A 21993-nucleotide genomic window follows, 5' to 3' on the forward strand; every position below is an offset into this window, starting at 1 on the left:
TCCAACCGACACGGGCTCTGAAGCAGCTCACGCTGACAGAGAACTCCACACATCAGAACCACCAGAACCACCAGAACCAGACCAGGAAGTGTCTCAGCGCAGGTTTGAGGTGTGTAGTGATCACACGTTGGAATGTGTGGTATGTTCACTTTGTCCCGACACGAAAAATTTATCCTCAGATTGTTTTTTTCATATTCTGACAATTAATTTGGTTCACTGTTTAATTTCCTCCTCCAGGTGAAGCTTTACCTGTCATCAGGGACCTGCAGCAGAGGTACTCAAACCGTACACAGGTACTCCATCTATATACGTAGATAGATACACCATCTGCTTATATAGATATTCAATCCATATACATAGTTGGATCATCAATGCTTCACCATCAGTATGAAGGGTGATGAAGGGTTAAAACAAATACAGTACCTGTTTTCAGTTTCATCGTCAGATATTTAAATCCATCATGTCAGATAAAATGTCCAAACGCAAACAAATGTTACACAGAAGTCAGGCTCCGCCCACATCATCCACAAATGGACCTTATTGCAGCGATGTTGCGACACGTTAGCGGTGACATCCAATGTGTTAATCTCACATCCTATTGGCTGCCCTGTCATGTGACCATGATGCTGCTGCACAAACCCTCGTCTTCAGAAGGGGTGAGGCCCTCAGGTAACCATCAAGTCAAACCTTCATCTTGTCGCCGTGGAGACGGCTGTGTGTCGGTCGCTGACATCACCCACGAGGTCGAGCGTCAGCTGTGAACCCATGACCATCAGGTTTTACACTTCGGTTGGCGTAGCTCAGGATGGGGTCACCCCCCCAACAGAAGAACCTGAGCTAGTCTAAGACTCTACCAAACATCCACCATTAAAACTTCTCACGCAGAACAAGACAACAGCCAAGAGACGACTAGACCCCAAAAGACCCTAGAAGACCCCAAAAGACCCTAGAAGACCCTTATAGACCCTAAAAGACCCCAAAAGACCCTTATAGACCCTAAAAGACCCCAAAAGACCCTTATAGACCCTAAAAGACCCTAGGAGATCCTAAAAGATCACAACAATCACTGAAAAACAACCAGCAGCCATGTTCCTGAAGCGTCAGCCGCTTCCCTGACTCCTTCTGAGTCGTAGCACCAAAACTTTATATTTCTAATCACAACAAAAGTATGAATCCATTAAACAACAACAGGAAAACGAAGCCCAAAGACTCACCGGAGGAGATCTTCAAGCTTTTCCTTCCAGCCATCGTTTGGAATTCAAGGGTCGTCTCTCAAACATTTTAGTGTTTCGTATTCCTGAGATGTTTACTTCCTGAATCAACCACTTCCTGAATCAACCACTTCCTGTATTAACCACTTCCTGGATCCTGGATCAACCACTTCCTGAATCAGTCACTGTTGCTTTTCATTGGTTACCATGATGTCATGTGATCTATGGATGGCCAATCAGTGAGGACCCACGAAGGAACCGAGTCAGCCAATGGCTGATCACCTGACACAAAAATGGTGCCTTCAAATGTCTCTGATAAAGTGGTATTTTGTATTTCTGAAGGATGCTTACATGAAATCAGTTTGCTTTATTTTATCCTTCTTGGCATTAGCTGCTAACTGCTAACTAGCCTATTTGATGCTCTTTCCTCTGCTACTTGGAGGTGGACCGGCTACGATGGACCGTGTCTTGACCAGGTAAACAGGTAAAAGAGGCCGACACTGAGGCAGTATCGACAAAAATACCTGAAAGTTTACAGGAAAAAATTATTCGTTTTCAGCTAAACTTCTGTTTTAGACCCTTAAATGTTATTAGCAGTAAAGCTACCAAACAACCGTCCAATGAGGTCACTTCCTGTGCAGCGACGATCTTCCTTATTGTGGTTTGCAGCTCTGAAGCCTCACAGAGTCTCAGCGACACCCGACACGCTACATGGAATGCAACCGGATCTCGTTTCCACGTCGCGTTGTTGGACGACACGCGATCCCGACGCCGCCGTCAACGCTCCGGTGCTCTCATTGTCCAAGTAGGTCAGCGGTCATGTGACCCCATCGCCACGCCATCAGGATTCCACACACACATTCTTCCCCAAACAACTGACGAGGTTAATGAACACACGACCCGCCGAGCATTATGGGTATTCGGCACAGGTGCTGGGAGGCTGTCAGGCAGAGCCGGCCGATGTTAATCATTTCCCACAATGCCGTTAAAGAAACGAGCAATTGGTTGGCGCAGAGAGGCGGCTGATTGGCTGCCTGAGCAACAACAGAGGAAGATTTCAAATGCGTCTAGAAGGAAACAGAATGTTAAAAGTCTTGAACCGGACGTCTTTGGGCTCAGGACGGTTTCTGGAACGCGATTGGACGACCAGGATCTGACCCGTCTCTGGATCGGGATCAGGCTATCATCTGGACGATTTGGGCCGATCGGAAGACGTGAATCATCCCTGATGTAGAGGAAGATTCCACACGGATGAGATCCGAACGCTCGGTTCTGGATCCGATCCGATTGTATGTTTACGTTTATAGACCTCTACAGATAAATACCATAAACGCTGACATCGGGTTGTTTTCTTGGAATCTTGCGTGACAGGCTGGAACCAATTCCATCAACGCAAACGTTCTGCAGAACGCGTGAAGAAAAGCTCAAATAAAAGACAAACCAGATGAAGTTTGGTATAAAATACTTTAATAAATAATAAAACTGTTCTAAGAACAATCAAAAAATCCACTAACAAACCAAAACTTTGACCAAATTTTGTACAAAATAATTACAACACTCCGCCCCCCCAGTGGGACTGACACCAAGGAACAAGCAAAGATTTGGGCGTCGTCTGTGTTGCTTCAGCCTCATCAGCAAAGATACAAAATATTGAAAACAGAACATGTGACCTGACGCTCTGCCGCCGCGGCCGCAGGCCACGCCCACCACCCTCTATTGGTTGGTGTGTTTAGTGCAGACGACACACAACTGGTTCCCTTCATTAGACCACAACAGAAACACCAGGGGCCGGGTCAGGGGCCAGGTCAGAGGCCGGGTCAGGGGCCCAGAACCGGACCCTGAACCCTGGTTTTGCACCGTGTTGGACCCCATGACCATGATCTGCAGCGGGGCCCCGGAACATGAATGTTAAAAATTCAGAGTCCGTTAATCCAGAAGGGAAGCAAAACCAGACACACGTCACCAAACGCCTCAACTTCCTGTTTGTGGCTTTGAATGCAGGAGATTCCATCCTGCAGGATCATTCAGAGACAGGAAGTGAACCCATGTCTCGCTTTAGAGACAGGAAGTGAACCCATGTCTCGCTTTAGAGACAGGAAGTGAACCCATGTCTCGCTTTAGAGACAGGAAGTGAACCCAAGTCTCGCTTCTACAGATGTTTGGAGACAGGAAGCTGGAACTTTCTCTTTCTACAAACATCCAACGCAAGACGAACCCCAACACGCCCCATCTAGAGGTCCGGCTTCACACCCCCCGTCAACATGAACCCCAAAGCCTCCGGCGACGCCAACAGGAGGTTCAACTAGCCCCCAAACTCTGAACCACTGAGAACCAACAACCAACACGTGGAGACAAACGATCAGGACCCGACGGCGCTTCAGTCACAGGCTCCGCCCCCTCGCACGCCCGGTCCGGGGGGGCCCGGTGGGACTCTTGACGCAGTCCGAGAAATCCCCAGAAAACCTGTGGGGGTGTCGGCAGACGCCCCGACGGAATGACATCATGAACACACGCAGAAGGTCGTCTGGAGGACGACGGGGCGTGGCTTAAGTTACTGCAGTCAAATATACAAACATCTGTCATATTTACATATTTACATCACAACAGCCTCCCTCTGGAGGAGCTCCAGGAGGAGAGACGTCTGGGCTGAAGGCACTGGAGCGTCGCCATGGAGACGGGCAGGAAGCCAACGCGCCGGCGGTTCGTGAATGTAAACAAAAAAGAAGCGTCGAAAACGATTCTGAAGCGTGAGTAGAAAAGGCCCAGAGGGGGTGGGGCTAAGGCAGCTGCCGGCCAATCACGTTCAGCGCTGGGACACAGGTGAGCGTTCATTCTGGTCGGTTCCGGCGTCCAGAAGCTGAGCCGTTCATTTTTATTGGTTTTCTATCGGTTTTGGATCAATAGAAATTAAATAATCTGTTAGAAAAAAATTTGAAGCGTCTCTGATCTTCACTCCGGTGGGCGGAGCCTCACACGTAGTCCTCGCCCGCCTTGGCAGCGTTCAGGTTTTTGCAGCGGTTGTCTTTGGGGCTGTACGCCGTCCGGTGCGGCGCCCTAACCGCCGCGCTGCGCGTCGTGCAGACGACCCTCCCTTTACCCATCAGCCCCCTGTCCAGCGCCTCCCCAACGGGGCGCTTCTGTGGCGGGCGCTTCTCCTCGTCTTCCTCCCGCTCGCCCTGCCGCTCGCCCTCCTCCTCCTCCTCGCCCTCGGCGCCATCGCACGCCCGGTCCAGGGGGGGCATCAGCTTCCTGCATTCGTAGCGCATGTCCTTGTCGCGGTTGTCCTTGGGGGCGTGGCTCCGCAGCGGCTCCAGCTGGTTGTTGACGGTGGTGTCCTCGCAGCGCGCCGCCCGCCGCCGCTCCTTCTTCCTGCGGCGGCTCCACCAGACGCAGACCACGATGCAGGAGATCCACAGGGCGCTGAAGACCACGCCCAGCACCGGCACCAGGTAGCCTATGGGAGGACGGCGCCGTTAGGACACGGAACCACGCCCAGGTGCACGGATGAAGACGCCACTCACCCACGGGCGGCGCCTCCCCACGCTTCTCCACCTTCACCTCCACCACCGCCAGCATGATGCTGCTGTTGTGGCGTTTGGACAGCGCGCTGATGATGGCGCTGGCCGCCGCCTGGACACGCCCCCCATCACCGTCTGTGGGCCGGCCCTCGCCCTCGAAGGACTGCAGACAGGAAGAAAGAGGGGACATGCTTTTATTTTGGTAGTGTGTTGCATCCTGCTCTGGAGGGCGTGGCTCACTCATAGCCATTCGCTAACAGTTAGCGTCCTGAAGTCATTTGCTAACGGTTAGCGTTAGCCAGAGGAGGACATCAGAATAAAAGAACTTCTCATCTTAACATCTGGCTGCAGACCCCCCCCAGTGGGACCACAGGGGGTGGAGCTAATTGCCTAATAAGGTGCTGAGGGTGAGCTGGTGGGGGCGGGGTGGGGGTGGGGTTAGCTGTGTGTGGTTCAGTTAGGACGAACAATGGAGAACAGGCCAGCTGTGCTCCCAGCTCGCCCCCCAAAGAGGAAACCCGCAGTAGGTTGACACGCCTCCAACATCAATGTCACGGCAACGCCAGGATTAATACGCCCCACCCAGGACTGAAGGATCTACAGGAATGTGTTCAGATCAGCAGGAACAGGAGAGATCATGCTGCTCAGGCTACGTGCTAAGCTAACTCTTTTCAGTAGCGTCTGGTTTTGTCTTCATTTCTGGGTCACATGACGCCACTAGTTGTATGTACACCTCAATACCCCTGTATACACCTTTATACAACTGTGTACACCTGTATACACCTGTGTATATCTGTATACCCCTCTGTATACCTGTATACCTGTGTATACCTGTATACCTGTGTATACCTGTATACACCTGTGTATACCCATATACCCCTGTGTATACCTGTGTACACCTGTGTTTACCCGTATACCCCTGTGTATACCTGTATACACCTGTGTCTGTACACCTGTGTACAACTATGTACACCTGTATACATCTGTATACCCCCGTATACACCTGTGTATACCCGTATACCCCTGTGTATACCCATATACCCCTGTGCACACCTGTGTATACCCGTATACACCTGTGTATACCCGTATACCCCTGTGTAAACCTGTATACACAGGTGTCTGTACAGTATTAAAGACACGAGTCTCTTTCTTTCTGCTTCCTGCAGTCAGAACCTAAGCGGGCGTCGCCGTGACTGATGGGATGTTTACATCGGACCGGCCCTTTAAATCTGTTTACTTCTGTTTGTGTTTACGTTGTGTAAACAATGTAAACTCTGGAGGACAGCTCTCAGGTCCTGAAGAACCAGAGAGCGTCTCCTGGTTCTCCTTCCATCAATCTGAACGCCGTTACCCTTCCTTCCTCCTGACTCCGCCTCCAAACGCTCACAAGAGGAGCAGGAAGAGGAGGAGGAGGAGTCAGAGGAGGAGTCAGAGGGGGAGGAGGAGTCGGAGGAGGAGGAGTCAGAGGGGAGGAGGAGTCGGAGGGGGAGGAGTCAGAGGAGGAGGAGGGCGTGTTCGGATCACATTGTTGTGGCTTTGGGAGGTGGACGCTCCTCTTCCTGCATCAAACCATCAGAACTAATCCCCTCATTAAGAGATTAACTGCCCCTGGGGGGGCGAGAGAACGACGGAGGGAAGGGAGGACGACGAACGAGAATAGAAGAAAAGACAGGTGGGAAAGACGAGAACAAAGGAGGGAAAGAAGAACAGAAAAATAGATGTCCTCCAGCTGCCTGAAGACATCCTAAAGACTCTTCTCTCTCTGTTCTCTTCTCTCTTTGGCTGTTTTTCTCTCTTTCTGTTCTTTTTCCATTCTTTCTTTCTTTCTTTCTTTCTTTTCTGTTTCTTTCTCTCTTTTCTCTCTCTTCTGTTTTTCGTCTCCTTTCTTTCGCGGCCGGAGGAAAAACATCGTGAGGAGGAGCGTTTTGATTGGTTTGTCTTTAGCAAGAATCACGAGCTAAATGTTAGCTGGAAGTTAGCGTTAGCAGAATCTCGATCCATGTGTGTGTTTGTTTGTTTGTGTGTACTAGTTACCATGGCGACCTCCACGGCGTCGTTGTTGGAGTAGGACAGGTCACACAGGATGAGCAGCGCTCGCTCCTCGGCCAGCGATTGGCTGACGGGGAGGAACCGTAACTCAGAGCAGATGTTCTCCACGGTGGTGCCCTGTGACACACACACACACACACACACACACACACACACACACACACACACACACACACACACACACACACACACACAGATTAGTATCTTAACAATCTCCTTCTAAGTCCTCCTGTCTGTTCAGGATGCGGCCAATCAGAGCCCAGCAGGGGGGCAGGGTCTGATCTCAGACCAGAGGGGAGGAGCCAGGAAGGCCCCGCCCCCTCCACCCCCAGAGAGTCTCACCTGAGGCACTTTGTCTCTTTGGAAGATGAGCGTGATGCGGGCGCAGCCGTCGTCAAGGTAACTGCTGTTGGGCTCGCACTGCGTGTGCGGCGGCGTGGGGGGGTCGAGCGTGGAGCACACGCCCCAGTGGTGGCAGGGGGGCGAGAAGCAGCGCAGGAACTGATGCCGCAGGCACTCCTGACCCCCGGGGCAGGAGGGGGCGGCGGCGTCAGGAGGAGGGGGCGGGGCCTCTGGCAGGAGGCAGGGCCGACGCCCACAGCGCACCTTGGAGCAGTGGACGCGTCCGTCGACGCAGCGGCAGCCGTTACACTCCTCCTCCCAGCGGAGGCCGTGAGGGAACTGCAAACCGGCGTGACGACACGGCTTCCCCAGTCCGATGACTGCGGGGGGGGAAGAGGTCAGAGGTCAGGGGTCGGAGGTCGCCAGAACGGCGGCGGCGTTGGCGATACTCACACTCTCGGCAGCGAGGCCCGGCGTGACCCGGGGGGCACACGCAGCGGTAGCCGTTGATCTCGTCCACGCAGGTCGACCCGTCGGCGCACGGAGACGACTGACACTCGTCGATGTCTGGGGACGGAAACGCAGCGTCAGACTCCGCCCCTTTCCCGCCCCTCCGTCGCCGATCAGGAGCGATGGAATTCACAGGAACGCTTTACTGTGTTAGAAACGCTCGGATCGGACCCCCCCGGCCCTACGAGGGCTTCTCTGAGCAGGCTTTTTCTTTCTGAGCAGATTTTCCCAGAAGGCCGTGTGGCAGCGCATCTGACTAGCCTGAACTCTGACCTCGGCTCGGCCCCCCGGGGGGAAGAGGTTTAGACCGCCGTTCTAATCTGTCGCCCTGAAACAATCAACTGAACCCCCCCCCCCACGTGGCCTTTCACCCCTGAGGCCCCGCCCACCTGGCCCCGCCCCCTCTGGTTCCCAGGGACTCACTGATTCGACAGTCCGGTCCGGCGAATCCCGGTGCGCACTCACAGCGGAACCAGTTCACCCCGTCCACACAGATCCCCCCGTTGTAGCTGCAGAGGAGACATCGTCAAGTCAGTGGGGGGGGGGTGCAAGGCATTCTGGGAACAATCGGATCTGTTTCCATAAGAAGACACGTTTTCACTGGGGCTTCAAGAGGCTGAAAATGATTCTGATCAGGGACCAGCTTCAGTGTTAATCCCTTCAGAGCTCCAACAACACCCCCACTGACCCAGCCCCCCCAGGGCGGACACACCCCGCCCCCGCCCCAACCATCAAAACCACCTCCAGAGCTCAGTGAAGAGGATTCACCGATCAATCAATATGTGTATTGAGCTGATGGAGGACCTCTTACCAGGGGTGGGGGCTGCAGTCGTTCACGTCTGCAGGAGACAAACAAACAGACAAACAAACAAACAGACAAACAAACAAACAGACAAACAAACAAACAAACAAACAAACAAACAAACAAACAAACGTTAGCTTTCAGATTTCAACTTCTACCAACTGGACAGTCGATCATCTTTAATCAACGACACGAGATTCGCAAAGACTTCAGGACAGCTTCCTGCGAAAGGGGCGGAGGTTGGCATCGCCTTACGTCGCCTCACGATATGCAGCGCCATTGGGTCGCCTTGCGGCGCCTTGTGTCGCCTTAAATTGCCTTGCGCTGCCTGCACCGCATTGCGTCGCGTTGTCACTTTACATTGCCTTATGCATTGTGGCGCCATTGGGTTGCCTTGTGTCGCCCTACGTCACCTTGTGCTGCATTGCGCCGCGTTAAGTCGCCTTGCGTCGCCTTGCATCACCTTGTGTCGCCTTGTGTCGCCTCGTGTTGCCTTCTGTCATCTTTTGTCGCCTTGTGTCGCTTTGTGTCGCCTTGTGTTGCCTTGCATCGCATTATGTCGTGTTAAGTCGCCTTACGTAGCATTGAGTCGCCTTGCATCACCTTCCACCCCCGTACGCATTGTGTCGCCATGCGTTGCCTTGTGCATTGCGTGGGATTGCCCCACCCTGCGCGTTGCGCCGCCTTGGAACAACCCTCACTAGCGTAACGCAGCTGGACGTGAACGTACTCTGTGCACAGGTGGGCCCCTCCCAGCCGTCTTTGCAGATGCAGGTGAAGGCGTCGGCCCCTCCCACGCAGGTACCGCCGTTCTCACAAGGACCCGAGTCACACGAGCTGTTCTTGGCTGGAACACAAAGAACAGACGAGTCCCTTCAGCCCCAACAACATGGCATTAGGTTATTGCACCGCTTATTACCCCGCCGTGAGCGTGTGATTACGGCGCGGCGAGCTGACCTGTGTTGCAGGTGCTCCCGCCCCAGCCCGAGGGGCAGCTGCACAGGAAGGCGTCTCCGTGGTCGTAACACGTCCCCCCGTTGCTGCAGGTGCTGGAGTCGCACTGGCTCTCACCTGAACCCAGGAAGGAGATAGCTTCACATATTTGAGCCCCTGCCAGGGGTAAGTAGGGGTAATTCAGCGCAGAACAGTTCAGAGACGCCGGCAGAGGGCCAAACAAGTCGGCACAGCAGCCGGGGGGGGCGTCACGTCTCAGAGCAGAGATTAAGAAGGTAGTAAAAGGTGAGGTAGTTCCAGAACATAAGACCTGACATGTAGAGGTTATGAACAGGAGTAGCGGACGCCGCGTTCGTAAGAACGACGGGTGGAACGTCTGTCCTTCTACTGGTTCCACGTCTACAGACGTGTTCTGGTCCGGGTTCTGGGGGTTCTACTCACGGGAGTGGCAGGTCTTCCCCTTCCAGTTGTCCACGCAGTCGCAGTAGAAGTCGTTCAGCAGGTCGACGCACCGGCCGCCGTTCCGACACGGGTTCCTGCTGCACTCGTTCACGTCTGGAACACACCAGACCGTTATTCTGGGTACACCTTCAGATTCTGATCTGTTGCTTCAGCGGGAAAGTATTCCTCAAATGAATAATGTAATAATGTTTTCAACACGCATTTAACGGGATCTGTAGAGACAGGTCAACCTGGACTGAAGCGGAGTGAAGTTGTTCACAATTATACAGCAGAAAACACTCAACAATAATCAAGTTGTCGTCATTTTCCTCCACTTTACATCTGTCTGACAAATACTGGAATCATAGAATCACTAGTTAACTATTCTTCTTCTTCTCCTTTCAGCTTTTCCCTTCAGGGGTCTCCACAGCCAATCAGTGTCCTCCATCTAACCCTGTCTTCTCATCCTCTTCTCTCACACCAACTACCTTCATGTCCTCTTTCACTACATCCATAAACCTCCTCTTTGGTCTTCCTCTAGGCCTCCTGCCTGGCAGTTCAGAACTCAGCATCCTTCTACCAATATATTCACTATCTCTCCTCTGGACATGTCCAAACCATCTCAGTCTGGCCTCTCTGACTTTATCTCCAGAACAGTCCCACCTCCACCTTGAACTCCTCTGTCACACCTACACACACCTCACCACTGTCTTACAGTCCTCATACATGTCCTGCACCGCTCTAACATACTTCCCTGCCACTCCAGACTTCCTCATACAATACCACAGTTCCTCTCTGGGCACCCTGTCATCAGCTTTCTCCAGATCTACAAAAACACAATGCAGCTCCCTCTGGCCTTCTCTGTACTTCTCTATCAACATCCTCAAAGCAGATACTGCATCTGTAGTACTCTGTTTTGGCATGAAACCATACTGCTGCTCACAAATGTTCACTTCTGCCCTCAGTCTAGCTTCAGTTGTTGCCACAACTCTGCACATCTCCCTTGTATAATAAAATGTAATTGTCAGTTTAAAAAGGATTCACATTAAAATAATTTCATGAATAAAGTTCAGAACAGAACTGGGAATGTTTATCTACAGGTTACCATGGATACGAGTTCATTCTACTGACGTTGAAGAGATTAGCGACATTGGCCGAGGTTTACCTGAACATGAAGGTTTAACACCTCCATCAGTCAGACGGTGACTTACATCCCCCCCCCCACAACAAACCCTCCATTGTTCATCTTCCAGAACGTTCCCAGACTGCTGATGGTGATGGATTCTCCCCAGGTGTGAATCACATACAGGTGTTCTGTTCACACTCAAACTCACCGACGTCACACAGACGCCCCTCCCAGCCGTCGGGGCAGAAACACTGGAAGGAGTTGATGCCGTCGATGCAGGTGCCGCCGTTCATACAGGGCGACGCCGCGCAGTCGTTGATGTCTGCAGGGGGAGGGGGGAGGGGCCAGACGCGTTAGCGGTGCGATTCAGAGCGGAAAGATCAGGATCGTCAGCTTAGAACACCAAAGAGTCCTCTGTCCGACGGACGTGTTTCCTTTTCACACATTTTCTTGACAAGCATCAAAAAAATATTGCTATGCTAACATTGCTATGCTAACATTGCTATGCTAACATTGCTATGCTAACATTGCTATGCTCAAACTGGTCTATGCGTCAGATTTGAATTTAAAAATCTCAAATTAAAAACTTTTTTTGGCGCATTTTGTTTTCCTACCGCGACACAACGATGCGGTCTGCTTTACCGTAAGCGTCGCGTGATTGGCCGCGTGTTTGGCCGCGGGCTAAGCGATGACGGGTGATTTGCTGACTCACTCTCGTGGCAGTAGCTGCCGGTGAATCCCGCGTCGCACGAGCAGCTGAAGTTTCCAGCAGGGAGGCTGATGCAGCGCCCGTGGGGGCCGCACACGTTGGACGAGATGTGCCACACCCGCTTCTGGGTGTCGTTGGTTGCCACGGCAACGGTGCAGCTGTCAATCACTTGTGGGACAGAGGACAGAAACAGGAAGTCAGCAGACGGCCGTCCCTCCGCGCTCGCGCCAGGGCGTGGCCGGAGGGGCGGGGCCGGAGGGGCGGGGCCGGTACCTCGGCAGCGGTTGGTCTTGCAGTGGTCCTTCAGCTCGGAGCAGGTTCTGCCCTCGTAGTCGTCCGGACAGCTGCAGTGGAAATCTCCCATGATGCCGCGGCACTGCGCCTTGTTGAGACACGGGTTGGGGTTGCAGGGGTCGCTCTGCACCTGCAGACGTGAAGCAGGAAGTGGGTGAGCCGGCGTCGACGGGGGGCGGTCCGTTTCCAGCCGGGCGGGGTCCTAACCTCACAGGTGGCCCCCGTGAACCCCTGGAGACACTCGCACGTGAACCCGTCCACCAGGGCGTGGCAGCGCCCGCCGTTCCTGCACGGGCTGCTGGCGCAGCGGTTCCTCTGGATCTCGCAGTGCCGACCCGTGAAGCCCCCGTGGCAGACGCACTGGTACCCCCGGGGCAACTCCTGGAGGGGCAAAGATGGTGAGCGAGCTAGCAGCGCCAACAGCTCCATCAACGTTCTAGCGACCGCGTCGGACCGCTTCTGCTCACCTTGCAGGCGCCGCCGTTCTGACACTGCCCGTGGCAGCTGTTGGAATCTGGAGGAGAAAACACACGACTCAGCATCGCGGTCGGGCTCCACGCGTCGGCGTGCAGAACATGCATCGGCGCCGGAACATGCAGCCGCTCAAGAAACGGGCCGACAAGAACCAAAGGGTGCATGCAGAGAAGAAACGCTGAAGCAGATCCAGACGTGCAGCCGGAGTTTCTGCCAGGGCGTGGCACGAGTCAGCAGATAGCAACTAGCCAGAGAAACGACGACTCAGCAGGATCACCAGAGGATTAATGAGTATCTAGAACCACGTTCCGTTGCTCAGTAGAAACAACGTTAGTCTTCAGTACAAAACAGCTCATCTACATTAAAATACAAGTAAACCTCATCTCACGTTGTTAGTCGGTTCCAGGAGACGCGATGTCAAAAAACCACGTAGGTAAAAAAAACACGGAAGTCCAAAAACATCGTAAGTCAGAAAATGACATAAGTCAAAAAACAAAGTAAGTCAAAAAACGATGTAAATATAAAAACGACGTAAATCAAAAAACGACGTAAGTCAGAAAATGACGTGACTCTAAAAATGACATAAGACCAAAAACGGCGTTAGTGGAATATAATATAGAAGTCGTTTTCATCTCTTCTTCCTCTTTGTGGGTCACGGGGGTTTCTACGGGCTAATGATATGATATTATATGTTTTATTCTGATTTATTGTGCGATAACATATTATGTGTTTTTAACGGTTTACCAGCATCCAGTAACAACACCCTTAGCATTAGCCATTAGCATACTGTTACAGTATAGTAGTAGTATGTTAAGATTAGTGCATTGTAGGATAAAAAAAATTACTCTAGCTTTATTTTACTATTAAAGCAACAACTGATATAAAATGTGTAAATAACTGAAGATGATCAATGCTCACAAAATAAATTACTAATAAAAACTGATTGATTCTTGACTCATTAACCTCAGAAACAACTTAACTTTCAGAAAGACTGAAACAGAAGCGAAGAAAACATTAGCGGACCAGAAGTCGCTAGCAGAAGTCGCTAGCAGAAGTCGCTAGCAGCTCTACAGGGAGGTGAAAGGAGGCTAGCGATTGGCTGATACTAACTGATGTCACAGTTCTGGCCCGCCCATCCACGAAAGCAGGTGCAGTGAAATCCACCAATCAAGTTTTTGCAAGAGTAAGCATTGAGGCACGGCTTCTCCAAGCATTCATTCACGTCTGCAAAACCAGAGAGCACAGGATGAGGAGGAGCCTACCCACAAGCCCCGTCACCAGCGTAGCGTCAGGGCGCCAGAGCCTCGGTCACATGACTACCTTCTTAAAGGGGCCGCTCTGGCCTCGGTCACATGACTCCCTTCTTAAAGGGGCCGCTCTGGCCTCGGTCACATGACTCCCTTCTTAAAGGGGCCGCCGGCCTCGGTCACATGACTACCTTCTTAAAGGGGCCGCTCTGGCCTCGGTCACATGACTCCCTTCTTAAAGGGGCCGCTCTGGCCGCTAACATAGACTACATTAGCGCTAAACTGAAACTCTCAAGCTAGCAAACAAACGAGGACGCTGCTAATAAAGTTGATTCAAACTGGACTCACCTTTATTGATCTAGTCAGAATGAAACAGTTTGACTATTAAACCATAAAGTTTGATCAACCTTTAACTACAGCAGACGGCTAGACCACTAATGTACGTATTTGGGCGTGGGGCGACGCCCCTCTGGTCATGTGACCCGGCTCGCGTCTGACGGCTTTGATCCTGGTTTCTTTCCATCGCCCCACTGGTTTACCCCCCCAGGGGTAACATCTCTCTATTGCATTCTCTGAAGGCCGACCTGGGGCATTCCAAGTGGTCAGTTTCAGAGGCAGCTCTGCTGCCTCCACCCCCCCCACTGCTGCCCCCACCCCCCCACTGCTGCCCCCCCCCCTGCATTAATACGACTCCCAGGAGGTGAGGGGCACCTGTTGGCTGCTGAAACCAAACACCCAGCCACTCCCGAACCCGCCGTCCATTAGCGCTACCCCCCCCTCCGGCTCATCTCAGATACCACCCTGCACCCCCAAAAGGGGAAGCATAACAGCATCCACGACCCCCCCAGCGTGTTTACAGGTAATAAAGTGTTTCCTGGGTGAAGCTGCTCCGCTATGAGGCGCCGCCTCATTGTAGCGTACATACCCCCCCCCCATTACGCCCAGTCTGGAGCCAAAGATAACCCCCCAGCGGAGTAAATTTGGTCCCAAGGCTGGCAGTTGCCAGGCGGGGGGGTATTTTTAGCCTTACTCAAGTCACCTGGCTCGGGTTGCACCATTCCCAGCAAGTTGTCTTCGTTCTACACAAGCAGACCCCCCACCCCCAAACCCCCAACCCCCCCGCAGTAATACTACTGGTTAAACCACCCGGCAGGGTAAACAAACGCCCAGATACCCTGCAACACCGCAAGCAAACGGGATCCCTGGGGCAGACTGGGGCATTTTGTATTCAGTTCAGGGGCAACACACACACACACACACACACACACACACACACACACACACACACACACACACACACAGACACAGACACACACACACACACACACACACACACACACACAGACACACACACACACACACACACACACACACACACACACACACACACACACAGACACACACACACACACACACACACAGTGACGTAACGCTCTCCTACCGATCTGGCAGGTCTTGCCCGTCCACTGGGGGGGGCAGAGGCACTCGAATCCGTTCTCCAAGTCGATGCAGGTGCCCCCCCGGGCGCAGGGGCTGGAGGCGCATTCGTCCGTGTCTGAAACACAAACCAGGAGAACGTTCCTCCAGAGTCGCAGCATGATCTCAGTTCATGGAGGTTAGCCATTAGCTCCAACGGCGCCAATCAAAGTCACCCCCCCCCAGGCGGGACTAGGTGTGGACTAGGTCCAGACTAGGTGTGGACTAGGTCCAGACTAGGTGTGTGCTACGTGTTTCTAGGTGTGTACTGGGTGTGGACTAGGTGTGTACTGGGTGTGGACTAGGTGTGTACTGGGTGTGGACTAGGTGTGTACTGGGTGTGTACTGGGTGTGGACCAGGTGTGGACTAGGTGTGTACTGGGTGTGGACCAGGTGTGGACTAGGTGTGGACTAGGTGTGTACTGGGTGTGGACTAGGTGTGTACTGGGTGTGTACTGGGTGTGGACCAGGTGTGGACTAGGTGTGTACTGGGTGTGGACCAGGTGTGGACTAGGTGTGGACTAGGTGTGTACTGGGTGTGGACTAGGTGTGGACTAGGTGTGGACCAGGTGTGGACTAGGTGTGGACTAGGTGTGGACTAGGTGTGGACTAAGTGTGGACCAGGTGTGGACTAGGTGTGGACTAGGTGTGTACTGGGTGTGGACCAGGTGTGGACTAGGTGTGGACTAGGTGTGTACTGGGTGTGGACTAGGTGTGTACTGGGTGTGGACTAGGTGTGTACTGGGTGTGGACTAGGTGTGGACTAGGTGTGGACCAGGTGTGGACTAGGTGTGGACTAGGTGTGGACCATGTCACCTTTGGCGCAGGTGGGCCCGGACCAGCCAGCTGGACAGTGGCACTCGAACCCCGACGGCACCTCGTGACAGGTCCCCCCGTTGGCACAGGGGTTGGAGACACAGGCGTGTTCCGCTGGACAGGAAGTAGTTCCGTCAGTTTCCTTCAGAACCGGCCCAGATCGCCCGCGGGGTTCCGATCCGGAGACTCACCGATCTCGCAGTTCTTCCCGGAGTAGCCGTCCGGACAGGCGCAGTCGTACTCGTCCGGTTCCGTGTTCATGCAGGTCCCTCCGTTCTGACAGGGCCGGTTGGTCCCGCAGTAGTTCAGGTCTGGACAGACGACACTCGTTACCCCCCAAACGTCTAAAATACCACCGCGTTAGGCAACAGAAGGGTGTGTGGGTAACAAGCAGCACGTGGACGGACTACTGTGTGAACATCACGCTGTGGTTCCCAGAGTCCGTCCAGTCGAGTCCTGGTGAGACTCTGGAACCAGAAACCCTTACGCAACCGTTTGGTTCACGTTCCGCTCTGAATACCACCTTAACTAAATACCACCTTAACTCTACTGGAGGGACAATCTGAAGGGACGGCGGTCTGAAAACTGTTACAACAGCCAATCAGAGACAGGGGGGAGGTCGACCGTGGAGACTGACCTTTGTTGCAGAGCAGACCCCCCCAGTTCTTCTCGCAGGTGCACTGCCAGGGTTCGCTGCAGGTCCCGTGGACACACCCGGGGTAGGGGAGGCACTCGTCGCAGAGCGCCCCCTGCCAGCCGTAGTTACACCTGCAACACAGCGAGTGGCGCGTCAACGGAGCGCACCTTTACCCACAATCCCCGGTGTCTTCTTCTGATGGGGACGGAGTTCATCGGGTGCAACGGCGGCGGAGGACTCTTTTGTTTCTTTTGGCGAAAGCAGCGCGTCCATTTCACAAGCACTCTGAGAATGTGTTTATATTTACAGCTCCGGCCTGGGGGGGTATCAGGCACACAGATGCTCCTAATAAAGGCTGGGGGGGCGGTGGGGGGGCAGTGATAGTCGTGCAGCGATAACAAACCGCCTCTATTACTTTTACAATGTGTGAAAACACACAGGAGCGTTTGATGAAGAGCAACGCCCCCGTTAACACACACACACACACACACACACACACACACACACACACACACACACACACACACACACACACACACACACGGTTAACAGGAGGTGCTGAAAGGAGGAGAAATGGAGGGAAACAGGAGGAAACGGGAGGAAATTTTCTTGCAGGAGTTGCAGGAAACAGGAAGGTGTGGAGGAGCTGGTGAACAACAGAGTCCCAAGATTAGGACTAAGATTAGGACTAAGATTAGGACTAAGATTAGGACTAAGATAAGGACGTGGAGTACTGGACACATTCCTGAATGGGACATTTGGATTGTGTGTTCCTGTGTGTGTGTGTGTGTGTGTGTGTGTGTGTGTGTGTGTGTGTGTGTGTGTGTATGTGTGTGTGTGTGTGTGTGTTCCACAAAAAAACCACGTTTGTACTATTCGTCTCCCCCGTGTTGCTAAGCGTGACGTCCTTCCCGTCCAGAATGTTGGTAATGATTAACGATGGACTCAAATTGTCCTTATATGGTGTAAACATGTGAAATGAGTCCATCTAGACCCAAAGGTTAAAGGTCACCGTCCCTGCCCTGGGCGCCAGCCTGTTAGCATGTGAGCGTTGGGCTAGGCAAACGACTTGTTTTCTTTTCTCCGTGCTGATGGCGTGTTGCGTCGTCTCCCCGCCGCCGTCCCGTGTCATGAGGTCAAACGTGGAATGAGTGGCGGGTTTGTGGAACGGGGGCAAGTTGTCTCTGGGGGTGGTGGGGGGGGCGGGGCTAAGGGTTAGCTAATCTGTTGGTTTATGGCGGCGCTCTGTTATTCCAAGGCCGGCGGTAACCTTGTCCCACCTGTCCTGTCATTTCTCCTGTCGGGGCTATTTTTGAAAGCCACGACCCCCCCACACACGCCGCCACCGCCCCCTTCCACTACGACTCACAAACACTTCTGACCACACGCATGGAATAAACCTGTGCCAGAACCGCCCACGGGGTTCTAATTCGTTTGCCTTTTCTTGCGATCTGACGCCTTTAGGCGCCGGCGGCGAGCGTGGAATCGATCGTCATGGACTCCCGCGGGTCGGGCTCCGGAGGCGTCGCACGACGAGTCGTTTCACCAGCCGTTTGTCTTCAGTGCAGACAGGAAGTGCGGACAGGAAGTGCAGCCCTGCGCGGCGCTGCTGTTGTTTACTCCCGGCGGCGTGTCGCTGGCGCTGCGGTCGCTCTGCACGCCGTCAGCGGCGGCGGACAGACCGTCTGGGTGCAGCGTGGGACGGCACCGGAAATGGTTTGGAGCAACCACAGGCCAAGGGTGGCATTACCCACAAGCCCCATCGCCAGGCGGCCGCCGGCCCGTCGATGGCGGGGGCCGGGGGGGCCGGAGACCAAAATATCACAGCAGCTATCAACCCCCACTCCAGAGGCCCCTCAGACAGACCACACCCAGTGTGTGTGTGTGTGTGTGTGTGTGTGTGTGTGTGTGTGTGTGTGTGTGTGTGTGTGTGTGTGTGTGTGAAGGACTGCTGAATTATTTACAGGAGAGCCTCGCGCCCAAATCCAGTGGACGGACTTAGCCCTGTTGCCTAGCTACGCGTGTGTGTGTGTGTGTGTGTGTGTGTGTGTGTGTGTGTGTGTGTGTGTGTGTGTGTGTGTGTGTGTGTAAGAAACAAGAAACCAAACAAACAATTTCGCTTTTCCTCCACCTCCTCCTCCTCTTCAAGCCCGCCCACTTGTTAGCTTTTTAGCAGCTACTCCGTTAGCTTTCACACACCTGGTTGCCACGGTGTTAAAGCCCCGCCCTCGATTAACCCTTTCCTCCTGAACATTTCCATGACAACGTAACGAATAGCTGATGTGAGCGTCTGTTCTGATCGACACCAAAGTCAGTCAGTGATTGGTGGAGCAGCGGGATGATGTCATCGGTGGGCGGCGGCCAAACGTCAACAGGTGTTTCTACTCAGGTGAGAGACAACCGATCAAACGATCCCGATAAATAATCAATGAGATCACAGCGATCTGCTGATGTCATCAGGAAGTGTGTGTGTGTGTGTGTGTGTGTGTGTGTGTGTGTGTGTGTGTGTGTGTGTGTGTGTGTGTGTGTGTGTGTGTGTGTGTTCTGATCACATGTTCAGACACATTCCAGGGTGTTCCTCTCTTCCAATCCTCCGGCCATTTCCAATTGAAATGTCAGCTTGTTCTGTTTTCTTCTGTTTTTATGGGATCCAAACTAAATCAAACCCGTCCCCCCGCCCCCCCCCCTCGTGTGTGTGTGTGTGTGTGTGTGTGTGTGTGTGTGTGTGTGTAGCATGGCTTTTTAAAGCTCCATTCCACATGTAATCAAATCTAAATCCTCCCCTGGTCAGCTTGTTTTCAGGAGCTCGCCGTCGCCTGTCGCCGTATTACGAGTCAGCGTTACCACGGCAACGACACAACAACAGCTCCGTGATGTCATCGCTGCTCCTCTAAACGCTGCAGCGAGATGCTTTTCTTACGTCGTGATTTGGTGTGACGTCTGTCTATTCATGAATATGCAAATGTTTGGGATTACCCCCCCCCCCCCAGCCGTATCCCAGCATGCCTCTCTGCAGGTCACAGGGTGGAGTCAAAACTTACAGGAGCCAAAACAAGATCCAGGATAGGAAGAGATGATGAGGGTGTGTGTGTGTGTGTGTGTGTGTGTGTGTGTGTGTGTGTGTGTGTGTGTATGTTGTGTGTGTGTGTGTGTGTGTGTGTGTGTGTGTGTGTGTGTGTGTCTGTGTGTAGGTGTGTGTGTGTGTATGTTGTGTGTGTGTGTGTGTGTGTATGTTGTGTGTGTGTGTGTGTGTGTGTGTGTGTGTATGTTGTGTGTGTGTGTGTGTGTATGTTGTGTGTGTGTGTGTGTGTGTGTGTGTATGTTGTGTGTGTGTGTGTGTGTGTGTGTGTGTGTCTGTGTGTAGGTGTAGGTGTGTGTGTGTGTGTGTGTGTGTGTGTGTGTGTGTGTGTGTGTGTGTGTGTAGGTGTGTGTGTGTGTGTGTGTGTGTGTGTGTAGTGGTGTGGGGGTGGGGCAGCTTTAGAACAGGAAGTCAAACAATGGCTTCTGAATGTGAGTGGAGTTCCAGAATGAGGATGAGGATGGGGGGTTGGGGAGGGGTCACTGTGGGGGGTGGAGTGTGGTGAACAGGGGGCGGAGACTCACCTGCATTCACCTGGCTCGTTGCATGTCCCGTGTTCCAGACTGCAACCCGGCTTACAGATGGCTGAGGAAGGAGAGGATCACCATCACCATCATCATCACCATCATCATCATCACCATCATCATCATCATCATCATCATCATCATCATCATCATCATCATCACCATCACCCCCATCATCACCATCATCATCATCATCATCACCATCATCATCACCATCATCATCATCATCATCACCATCATCATCACCATCATCATCACCATCATCATCATCACCATCATCACCATCATCATCTTCATCACCATCATCATCATCACCTTCATCGTCACCATCATCATCACCATCATCTTCATCACCATCATCATCATCATCACCATCATCATCATCATCACCACCATCATCACCATAATCTTCATCACCATCATCATCATCATCATCACCTTCATCATCATCATCACCATCATCATCACCATCATCTTCATCACCATCATCATCATCATCATCATCACCATCATCATCACCATCATCTTCATCACCATCATCATCATCATCATCACCATCATCATCACCTTCATCATCATCATCATCACCACCATCACCATCATCCCCCCCCTTCCTCCTCCTCCTCCTCCTCCTCCTCCTCTTCCTCTCTACATTGTTCTGGTGTTTTTCAGGTGGTGAAATCATTAAAGGAACATTTCCTGCGTTTCCTCGTTTGTTAACCCAACAGGAAACTCTCTCTGAACACGGAGCTTCTGGAATGTCAGGAATTCTGTGAGCGACGCTAACGTGTGAGTGACGCTAACGTGTGAGTGACGCTAACGTGTGAGCGACGCTAACGTGTGAGCGACGCTAACGTGTGAGCGAAGCTAACGTGTGAGCGACGCTAACGTGTGAGCGACGCTAACGTGTGAGCGACGCTAACGTGTGAGCGACGCTAACGTGTGAGCGACGCTAACGTGTGAGCGACGCTAACGTGTGAGCGACGCTAACGTGTGAGCGACGCTAACATGAATTACAAAACAAATTATATAAAAGATGCAAAAGTTTAAGTTCGGTTGGTCATTCATGGGGCTGTAATCTGTACAAATGGGCCTGATGATCTGATCCAACGGGTCCAACCTAACACGTCTAATAGATCTAATGGACCTGACCTACTGGATGTGATCTAACCTACTGGATGTGATCTAACCTACTGGATGTGATCTAATCTACTGGATGTGATCTAACCTACTGGATGTGATCTAATCTACTGGATGTGATCTAATCTACTGGATGTGATCTAACCTACTGGATGTGATCTAATCTACTGGATGTGATCTAATCTACTGGATGTGATCTAATCTACTGGATGTGATCTAATCTACTGGATGTGATCTAATCTACTGGATGTGATCTAAGCTACTGGATCTGGTGGATCTCCCCCAGGTGACGGCTGTGGTTCCTCTACCTGTCCTGCAGCTGGCGGTCAGGTTGGTCCATCCCTCCATACATTCTCTGTTCCCCAGCTGGTCACAGACGTAATGTCCGAAGTAGTCGTGGCGGGGGCGGCACACCTTGTTGCACTTGCCCCCGTAGTAGTGCTCGTCACAGCGCACGCGCACGCTGTAGGCCATGCTGGCCCCCAGGCCGGTGAACTCCACCGTCTGCTTCTCCTCGCCCGGGTTCATCGTCCCCTTGTGGATGCTGCGCTCGATCAGCAGCTCCTCGTCTGGGGGGGAACCAGAGGTTAGACACGGCCACAGGTTCAGTCTATGTCTTCATGTTCTATGTTAGCATTAGCCAC

General features: G+C 52.7%; 1 protein-coding gene across 2 annotated transcripts in view; it reads right to left on the reverse strand.

The window, feature by feature from the left end:
• Nucleotides 1-2661: 2661 nt before the first annotated feature.
• LOC137611406 (protein jagged-2-like) overlaps nucleotides 2662-21993 on the reverse strand; it is a 30755-nt gene continuing 11423 nt past the window's right edge. Inside the window, exons 4-25 of one of the 2 annotated variants that reach the window (XM_068339587.1) lie at nucleotides 21658-21918; nucleotides 20210-20270; nucleotides 16607-16737; nucleotides 16161-16280; nucleotides 15970-16083; nucleotides 15119-15232; nucleotides 13541-13654; nucleotides 12424-12470; nucleotides 12164-12337; nucleotides 11936-12086; nucleotides 11666-11830; nucleotides 11162-11275; nucleotides 9828-9941; nucleotides 9390-9503; nucleotides 9163-9279; nucleotides 8442-8469; nucleotides 8054-8139; nucleotides 7574-7687; nucleotides 7121-7500; nucleotides 6764-6895; nucleotides 4733-4892; nucleotides 2662-4665 (exon numbers count right to left, since the gene is read on the reverse strand). In XM_068339587.1, the coding sequence (XP_068195688.1) occupies nucleotides 4181-4665; nucleotides 4733-4892; nucleotides 6764-6895; nucleotides 7121-7500; nucleotides 7574-7687; nucleotides 8054-8139; nucleotides 8442-8469; nucleotides 9163-9279; nucleotides 9390-9503; nucleotides 9828-9941; nucleotides 11162-11275; nucleotides 11666-11830; nucleotides 11936-12086; nucleotides 12164-12337; nucleotides 12424-12470; nucleotides 13541-13654; nucleotides 15119-15232; nucleotides 15970-16083; nucleotides 16161-16280; nucleotides 16607-16737; nucleotides 20210-20270; nucleotides 21658-21918 (3296 nt within the window). In that variant the 3' untranslated portion in view covers nucleotides 2662-4180. The remainder of the gene's footprint in view (nucleotides 4666-4732; nucleotides 4893-6763; nucleotides 6896-7120; nucleotides 7501-7573; nucleotides 7688-8053; nucleotides 8140-8441; nucleotides 8470-9162; nucleotides 9280-9389; nucleotides 9504-9827; nucleotides 9942-11161; nucleotides 11276-11665; nucleotides 11831-11935; nucleotides 12087-12163; nucleotides 12338-12423; nucleotides 12471-13540; nucleotides 13655-15118; nucleotides 15233-15969; nucleotides 16084-16160; nucleotides 16281-16606; nucleotides 16738-20209; nucleotides 20271-21657; nucleotides 21919-21993) is intronic. The other variant, XM_068339588.1, reaches the window with a different exon arrangement.

Source organism: Antennarius striatus, chromosome 17 (genome assembly GCF_040054535.1).
Source record: "Antennarius striatus isolate MH-2024 chromosome 17, ASM4005453v1, whole genome shotgun sequence".
Taxonomy (NCBI): Eukaryota; Metazoa; Chordata; class Actinopteri; order Lophiiformes; family Antennariidae; genus Antennarius; species Antennarius striatus.